We start from the raw sequence: 9,812 nt of genomic DNA, 5'->3' as shown, positions 1-9,812 counted from the left end.
TGTTCTTTCTCTCATTTCTTTTCTTTGTTAAATCCACCTATACCTACTGTTCCTTAACATTTGATTCTTACATTATACTACAGCCTGTCTCTCATTCCCTATTTCTGTCCCTCATAGAAGGTTCCCACTGTTGACTGGTCTATAGCATAACCCACCTGTATATAGATACTAGCTACTAAGCCCTACTGCCTAGGTGGTAGGCAGAGCGTGCATAGTCTCTGACTGAAAAACGCTCTCTAAAAATGGAAGAATAATAATAATAATAATCCCCTCATCAGATAATATAATTATCAAGTAATCCTTTAGTATAAGGGCAAATTAAAAAAAATTAGATTTTTATATTATTTGTATTATATTTTAAATTACCTACCCAAAGGTTACATCCTATCTAAATATAGTAAGAAATATTTGGAACCAGTGATTTAACCTTTTTTTAAATTATTTTTTTTAATATATATTTTAAATCTATTTTTTAATATATATTTGTCATCCAACAGTATCTTACCGCCCTTGGGAAGACATACATGACATGTATCTAGCTGTAGCAGATAGATAATTCAGTCATCATCTCTGGTATCAGTCTTTTCCCTCACACTATTAAACCTTTAATTAAAGCCTAATTTTTAATATAGGTTTTGTTTTTTAAAAATAATTTTATTTTTCCTAATATAAAATAAAAATTTTGTTTGGAACTAATAACTTACATATTTTTTAATTTTTAAAAATACTAAAAAGGTACTTTTAATATGTAGGACTTAATAAAGCCTAATTTTTAAAATAGGCTTTAGTTCTTTTAAAATAAATATTTTATATAATATTAGTTATATTTCTCCTAAGAAGTTTTGGTAGGGATACCTGCAAAATCCCTAAGAAGTTGTTAGGTGCCACTAAGTTGGTTAGACATTACACCCAAAAAGATGAGTCAGCGGACAAACTGGGTAGGCGGTGAGCACTTAGTGCAGCGCCTATGGAGTAGGGTGGAGGGGCTGAGGGAACTGAGGTAACATATCTTGGCATAGGCGGAAGAGAGTTAAGAGGAAACCTAGGTATAACAAGAATGTAACCTTATTAGGGTTACTATTATTTGTATATACAGGTTTTGGCTGCACACTATTATACATTGACGATTAATTTCACCCTTCCATGCCAAGGATTCCTACATCACTTCTTCTTCAAGCTTACCGACAGCACCCTCTGTTGCCTGTCCTACTCAAGGAATGTCGTTCACTTGATTCTGCTCAAAATGAACTACGCTGGCTTCGAGAGAAGGCAATTAATGACCTTAGGGTCCACTGTACCAGAGAAAACCAACAAGAACAACAAAGTGCCAAAGGCACAAAATGGAGAAATCAGCTGAGATCTATGTGCTTTCAGCGGGCAAGAGGAAAGCCACTGCAATATATCCTGGGGGACCAGCCCTTTGGAGAATTGGAAATCTTATGCAGAAAAGGGGTTTTGATCCCACGGTTTGTCACTCTCTCCTTTCTTGATGCCTGCCCCACCTCCCTTCCCCCAAACCTCGCTGTTTCTGTGAGGCATGGTTTTGTCTAATACCTCTCCCTTTTATCATGCAGTGTTGAAACCGAACTGTACACATTCCATGCTGCTGATCTGATTTTAAATGACATGGGATACAAGCACTCCACACAGGCCAGACCCTTACATATACTGGATCTTTGTACTGGTTCTGGCTGCATATCTCTTCTATTGCATGCGCTTCTTGCCCCACATGTCAAAGATTTGACTATCGTTGGCATTGATCTCAGTTCCAGAGCTATCAGACTAGCTCAAAAAAACCTGGAGCACAATCTCAGACGCGGTTTACTGTCCAGTCGCGCTAGAAGTGAAGTTCTGTTCAGACAAGCAGATATACTGGGCCTTCAGGAGATACACTGTCCCAAGCTGGAGGATGTTCTAAGTGACCAGTTATTATTAGGACACCTCAATGGAAGTGGATCCTCGATTCCGAGTTCAAGTCTTTGTTGGGATGTTCTCATCTCTAACCCGCCATACATATCTCCTTCCAGCTTCAAGAATGGGACAACTGCACGCAGTGTCCGTGTCTATGAACCAACCCTAGCCCTTGTCCCCCCTTTATCTGCTCTCTCAAATTTGTCAAGGTTAAATGTCGGGAACATAAGGCAAGAAGATGCCTTTTACCCGCAGCTACTTTCTCTGACATTCAGGTTGGGGACAAGACTTGCTATTTTCGAGTGCGGAAGCCTAGCACAGGCTCAACGTGTGGTATGTATGGCCCAAACTTTGGCAAGGCAGGTGGAACATTGTAGGGATTTTGCTATCGATATTTGGCAACCATGCATTCAGGATGACAATGATCTTAGTGGCGCGCGAGCTGTTATCTTGAGAAGGGTGCAATTATAACAGGTTAGGAGCAGAAGCTATTTGCCATACCGGATCAGGGGGGTTTTAGAACCAGTCAATCAACAGTCATATGTCAGGTTTTTTTTTTAAAAAAAAAGTTCTTCATATCTGATTGTTGCTAAAAAAATAACGTTAGAGAGAATTAACCATTAATTAAAAATAAAGGCTTCATCTTTTTTCTCTGCCCAGGATATGACTCGAACTACGATCATAATCTACTAAGCTATGCCATGAGATTTACATATAGGAAGGAGATAAGCTCCAATTTCTAGACTATCTAAACTATCTAAATTCTGAAGTTGTGGCAGGGAGCTACATGTAAAAGCCGCATTTTGGAAAAACTATTTCTATAAATTGACCTTTTCTTATAAATTAATGTTTCTAAGACTTATATTTTTTTAAAAAAATTAATGTTACTTAATCACTAACTGTAGAATAACTGTTATATAGCCATTTTAGCATAATTCTAATATTTCCCATAATAAAATAGTTATTTGACCTTAAATAACGGTTAAATGACCGTTTCTAAAAACCCCCTTGATCCAGTACGGTGTTGTAAAAGATAACCTTTGTGGGTTTAGCATTACCCTCATGTAAGTCTTAACCAGCAAAATCAGGATACTATTATATAGCTTCATGGCCTAAAAGGGGGTTTATACTTTAACCCAACGAGAAAAAAGTTCAGCCCAACTAAAGGTAGTTATTAAGATACCTTACCAGAGCTTGCAGGTGCCAAACTACAGTTAGGGTGGCTGACAGGGAAATTCATTCCCAAGTTAGGACAGGACAGGATTTTAGAATAAGACAAATAATTAATTAGAATTTCCTATAAGGATTTCTTAGGTAGCTAAAAATTTCTTATAAGAAATCCTAGAGTAAAACAAACTAGCCCAAAGGATTTCCTTATTTTATAAAGTTTTCCTATTAAAGTACTATAAGATTTAGAAAATCCTGCTAAGAAATCTTAGTAAATAGGAATTTCCTAATATATCTTATACTATATAGTAGGCATAAAATTCTTTATTACTTTAAGGTATATTATAAAATATTATTATTTATATGGCTAAAAAAGCCATATTTAAAATTTATAATTAGCTATAGGCCTTTTATAGTAATAAATCTTTATAATAAAATAAATTAAGAATTTACTTAATTAGTATTTTACTACTTAAAAATTATTACTTAAAGTAAATAACTAATCTTTTTTAAGTTAAGCTAAAAATCCTTGTTATTTAAGGTTTTAAAAGTTATATTTTTTAACTATTTTTTAATTTTGCTGGTATACTTAGGATTCTTATATTAAGCAGATATTTACTTTTAGTACCTTATTACTTACTAAAAGCTATTAAAACTACTAGTTTTATTAACTTTTATGTCTCTTTTTATTTTTTAAGTTTATATAACTTTTTAGAGTATTATTATATTATTAAAGTCTATAAAATTAAAGTAAATATTAAGGCTACTTAAATATGGTACTTAATAATATTAAAAATAAAATAGTATTTATTTAGCCTAATAATTATATATTTAGTTAAATTAGTAATCTTATATTTTGTTAATTATTTGGTAAAACTATAATTTATTACTAAAAATTATCACTTACAAAAACTAGCTACTTCAAGCCTTTTAAATATAATTTATAAGGCAGTAATAATATTTTTATTGTTTAATAATAATTGTGACAGCTTGCAGGCAGATGGCTTAGATGCATGTTTTGGGAGATAGGTTTACATAGGCAGTATAAAGAGCAGTAAAAGAAACATGGCAATTCTGCCGTAGCATGAACTACACAGATTATATAATGACTTGATAATAATAGTATGATTAATTATCAAACTGACTATAGAACTACCTAAGGTAGTATAAAGATATACTATAGGCAGTAAAGAAGGGCAGAATATTAGAATAGTATAATATTATCCCCTTATTCAGAAAAATAAGAGTAACCCTGCTCTATCTATATAATCATATTAATATGAGTATTATAGTAAAGCTATATAGAAATTAAGAGGCTTCTAATATAAGGTTAGAGCCTAAATATTTAGTAAATACTATCTCTAAGTTAATTAGATATCTATATATGAATAGAGTATCCCCTTAGCTGCTAACAAAATGTTCAAATTAGCGCCTCGGCACTTGATGTTATTATTGCTCCATATCCTTACCACTTGTAACTTTTGTTAAAGCCAGCAGAATCCATATATACCAGGCACTTTGACCAATAATATAGACAGCACCTTCAAAGTAGTAAAGGCTTTAACCAATAAGAGCTACTACTGACAGTGCTAATTTGAATATTTTGTTAATAGCTAAGGGGATAGTAAGAGAAATAATATTAATATAAGATATGTATTAATAAAGAAACCTTTTAGCTATATAACTTTTAAATAAAATTAAAGAGCTAATTAAACCTTTTTATTTATAATAATATTATTTTTATCCCTGATATTTAAGTTATATATAATATATATTATTCTTTTTTATAAAAATAATATAATATTAGGTTAATATAATATAAGTAGGAGACTAGATTTATTTTAAAAATATTATTAATAAGGTAAGATATTCCTTAAGGTTATTAAGAATCTAATAGCTAGTATACATATTAGTATTATTAATAGTAGCTTTTAAGAAAACAAGTTATTTATCCTTAATTCTATTTTTTATAATTTTACATTATTAAATATTTTTATAATTTTATAAAATATTATTAAAGGTATCCCCTTGGCTGGTGAGAAAGGTGGTCAAATTAGCGCCTTTGCAGCGGCCACCTAATTGGCCAACTGTACCTACTGCCTTCGCACTAATATTCCCCTTTTGGTATCCGTGGTGTTTTCTGCCGGATTTCTAGAAAGCGGTGAATAAATAAACCAATGAAGTCCATTGCCGCTGCCAAGGCGCTAATTTGACCACCTTTCTCACCAGCCAAGGGGATAGCTAATTAGTACTATAAAGTAATATTATATAATAAATGCCTTTTAAAGTAATATTTAAAGAAAAGGTGCTTACAGCTCAGAGTGGCCAGAAAAAAGCTCTAATCATCTAGAGCAATTTCAGAACTAATTAAAATAAACCAAACTAAATTAGTGTCTAGGTACACTCAACTTTTACTTATTATACCTAATTAGGTTAGTACCTAATTATATAATACTAACCCTTTAACTATACTTAATTGGGCTAATCTATAAAATTTTTTTAAAATACTCAAGTCTAATCTAGTATATGCTTATATCTAGATAATAAAGTAACTATCTTTTTTTATATCTTCAACTAAATACAAATTTAATAACACATCCAACGCTGACACAAAATTGATGACTTCTATATAAGAAACAAAATATATTTTCTTTTATATAGTAGGAAATATATTTTTTTACTTCTTTACCTACTAGTATATAACTCTACCCCTTTTTATTAAGGCTAATAATAAATTAATATAATAGGTAATAAATTAAAGAAATAGCTAGAGCTAGTTTAAAAGACTAATAGGACTATTAACCTATATAGTTAGCTTTCTATAAGAAGTTGAATAGCTTAAGGTTATTACTAAAGAGACTAAAAATTTATTACTATTAAATATCTTAAAAGCTATTAAATCTATATTTAACTTAGCTAAAAAAATAGAAAATAAATTATCTAATTGTAAGCTTAAAAAAAACTATAAAATATTAAATCCTCCCTATAAGTATTTATAAAGAAGTAGATATAGATTAATAAGGTAATTATTAATATTAAAACTAATATCTAATATGTTATCTTAATATCTATAATAAGCTAATTAAAACTTATAAGCCCCCTAATATCTTACCTTAAAACTATAACTTAAATAAATATTATAATATCTTTTTAGTCTTTTATATTAGAGTAAAAAACTTAAGGATTATAATATTACCTTAACCTTCCATAAAACTTTTAAGCTTTATATAAAATTAATCTAAGTATAATTAATCCCCTTTAGAGGAAACTAGGTAATATATATATATATATTATAAATATAGCTATTAAGGAATCTAGAGATCCAATAATATCTTTTTAAAAGGTTTTAGCTAAATAAATTCTAAATAATAATAATATAATCCTAATTATAGACTTATTTAAAGGTATAAAAAGACTTATTAAATTAAATATATAGGCTGAAGCCTTTCATTAAGAAATTATCTTTGATTTAAAGATTAATATAATAATATATAAAGGTTAATATAAGGATAGATACTTTTAATTAGTAAGCCCTAATTAAGAAGATCTTGATAATAAACTATTAAAAACTAATAATTATATATAAACATACTAATATTATCTAGGTAGGATAGTTATTAGGTATAAGAAAGCTTATTGATAATAGATTTTAATATTTATTATAAATTTTAATAATAGATATATAGTAAATATAGTTATTTATTTAAGACTAAGATTTAATATAAAAAGCTACCTATATACTTTATATAACTAAAAATAGTAGTTTTAATAATACTTTAAATATTAGTTATATAAATATATTTTAGTATACTATAAAAGAACCTAAGTATATACTTATTATATAAAGCTATATAATATATATAACTACCCTAATAAAGTAGATATAGCTAAGGCTAAGTATATTATATATAGGAAATTAAGGTACTATTCTTTTAATTAAAATATAAAAAATATAAGGAGACAATTTAAAAGATTTATTAAGGTTAAAAGACTCTAATATTAGCTTATTAAACCTTAAAATAACCTTAAAAATACTACCTAAAAAGGTATAATAAAAAATATAATTATTATAAATCCTAATAAAGACTTAATACTAATGAGCCTAGGCTTTAAAGATACTAGCCCTTTAATTTATAAGCCTACTAATAATAGTACTAGAAAATATACTTAATTTAAAAATAAACCTAAAAAAAATAAAGCTAATAAAGATTAAAAGGAGATTAATAAAATATTATAAGCCTTAGAGTATTATTAACCTTTAAATTATAATAACTTAAGATATTACTAAATTAAGAAGGGTAGATATATATTATAAGAGAGAATAACTTATTTAGATATAAAGTATTAACTAAAAGATACTTATTAAGAGAGGTAGATATTATTATATAAGCTATTAAAAATAAACCTATAAATATTAAACTATTAATTAAATTTAATATAGTAATATTTATAATTAAAGATATAAGTAAGGCCTTTTTAGTTCTTAACTAGTTATCCTTATATTATTTATTTTTATAGCCTTAATAATCTTAAAGCCCTTTTAAAACTAATTACTATAAATATACTAAAAATTATAAAAATATTAAAAAAATATGAGCTTAAATTACTCTTAAGAGTAATCTAATAATAAAGATAAATTAAATAGCCTTAATATATATATAATCCTTTAATATAATTATAGACTATAAAATAATAAATAATAATAGAACTAATTTATTATAATTATTTAAAGATATTTTAAGTAAACTACTAGAAATCTAAGACAAAAGTTATAACCTACCTTTTTAGTAAGGAGGAGGTAAAGAATATATGTTTACTATCTAGGAGCCCTAGATTAACTTATATATTATAAAGAATATTATTTATATTTAAGCCTTAAAGGGGTATTTCTATATTATATTAGGCCTTTAGAGATATAGAAATAATAGGGAGTAAAAAGGCCTTTAAAATTTATTTTATAATTAGTAAAGATATTAACCTTGAAATACAGTCTATATAATATAAAAGAGATTTTAATATATTAATATTTTATATAATTATAGTCCCTAATAAAGGACTATATATTTATAATATAACCTAAGCTTTAATATTATTAAAGGTACTAATAATATCTTATTACTCTTTTACTAGATTATATAATAAATAATAAATTATTTTTAGGAACTTTAATTTTTACTATTTAATATAATTACTACTAAGGTATAAATATATATATAAAGAGGTAAAAGACCTAGTTAACCTAGTAATTAAAAAAATAATACCTCTTCCTATTATTAAGTATACTTATATATAATAAATATAGTTAGAACTAACTCCTATTAGACTACTACTAACCTAGTCTAAGGTATTATTATATATAGATCTTAAAATACCTAATAATTTATAAAATATAAATAGATTAGAAAGCTATTAAAAGAGACTATATCCTTATTAAGATAACCTTTAATCTAAGACTTATAAAGATAAAGAGGTTTTTAATTATAAGATATATATAAAAATAAATAAATTAGGATATTTTCTTTAGGATTATAAGGAAATTTAATTAGAACCTTTACTAAATTAATAACCTTATAAATATTAATAAGACAATTAAGTATATAATTATTATATTAACTAAAATAGTAGAGGTAATTACCCCTAATACTATTTATACCTTAAATATATCCCTAAGATAGTGATACTAAGGTAAAAGGTTAGATAAGCTTATAAAAAAAAGCTAAGCTTATAAAGGTAGATAAAGACTAAGAGGTATTTAAATAGTTATATTACAAACTAAGCTATAAAATAATAAAAGTAGCTATTTAATTATATTAATAAAAGGTTAAAGAGGCTATTTAAATATAAAAAGGTTTTTAAAAGCTAATAAAATAGGCTAGGAATTAAGGATTACCCTAATTTATATTTATACTTACTCTTATTAATAAGGAAGGTAATAAAATTAATATATTAAATAGAAAGGTATACCTTTTTTATAAATATTTTTCTTCTACCTTTTAAGGCTAATTTTAAAAATTATTATAAGCTATTAATATTTAGACCTAATCCTAGTCTAAAATTATTTAGGTTAAGAATATTATAAAAAATACTATCCTTTATAAAGTATTGGGGCCTAATAAAATATTAAACCTAATATTCAAAAGTTAACCTTATTATTAAATAAATAGCTAATAAATCTTTTTAATACTTATTTAAGATATTAATATTTATTTATTTTTGTAAATCTACTATAGTTATCCTTTAAAAACTTAATAAAAATAACTATATAGATCCTAAGTTATATAAGCTTATTATATTATTTAATATACTTAATAAGATTCTTAAAATAACTATAGCTAATTAATTAATAAATTTAATAAAAAATATTATCTTTTCTTTAATCATTATATAAATAATAGGAGAGCCTAAGCTTATAAGTATATGATTTATATCTTATTAAAAAGGATATATATTATAAAAATTAAGATACCTAATAATATCCTTACTAACCTTTAATATTTTAGGTATCTTTAATAATATTTCTTATACCTATCTATTATATAACATAAAAAAGGAAGATCCTTTTATAAATAATAGGTTAGACTAATAGTTTCCTCTAAGGCTATATAATTATAACCTAAAAAGAGATAAATAAATTCTTAATTAATATAAGTATCCCTTAAGGATCTTTATTCTTATTAATCCTCTACCTCTTTTATAATACTAACCTTATTAAAAAACTATAATAAGCTAATAAT

At 26.2% G+C, this 9,812-nt stretch overlaps 2 protein-coding genes across 2 annotated transcripts; both read left to right on the top strand.

Moving 5' to 3' along the window:
* Positions 1-1,340: 1,340 nt before the first annotated feature.
* Positions 1,341-2,382, top strand: T310_10091 (RNA methyltransferase; the record flags this gene model as incomplete). Its single annotated transcript, XM_013467479.1, has 2 exons — positions 1,341-1,466; positions 1,651-2,382. The coding sequence occupies 2 exons, from the start codon at positions 1,341-1,343 to the stop codon at positions 2,380-2,382; spliced, it is 858 nt and encodes a 285-aa protein (XP_013322933.1).
* A 2,112-nt stretch (positions 2,383-4,494) lies between these two features.
* T310_10090 (uncharacterized protein) lies at positions 4,495-7,208 on the top strand (the record flags this gene model as incomplete). The annotated part of the gene is made up of 16 exons (XM_013467478.1): positions 4,495-4,552; positions 4,692-4,702; positions 4,905-4,939; positions 4,992-5,002; positions 5,099-5,113; positions 5,477-5,510; positions 5,602-5,626; positions 5,916-6,024; positions 6,233-6,246; positions 6,471-6,482; positions 6,592-6,604; positions 6,684-6,699; positions 6,757-6,763; positions 6,926-6,999; positions 7,061-7,124; positions 7,185-7,208. 16 exons carry the CDS (start codon positions 4,495-4,497, stop codon positions 7,206-7,208), a joined length of 522 nt encoding a protein of 173 aa, XP_013322932.1.
* Between the last annotated feature and the right edge of the window lie 2,604 nt (positions 7,209-9,812).

This window comes from Rasamsonia emersonii, assembly GCF_000968595.1.
Source record: "Rasamsonia emersonii CBS 393.64 chromosome Unknown ctg1118621762375, whole genome shotgun sequence".
Classification (NCBI taxonomy): domain Eukaryota; kingdom Fungi; phylum Ascomycota; class Eurotiomycetes; order Eurotiales; family Trichocomaceae; genus Rasamsonia; species Rasamsonia emersonii.
This window is presented reverse-complemented; position numbering and strand designations above follow the sequence as displayed.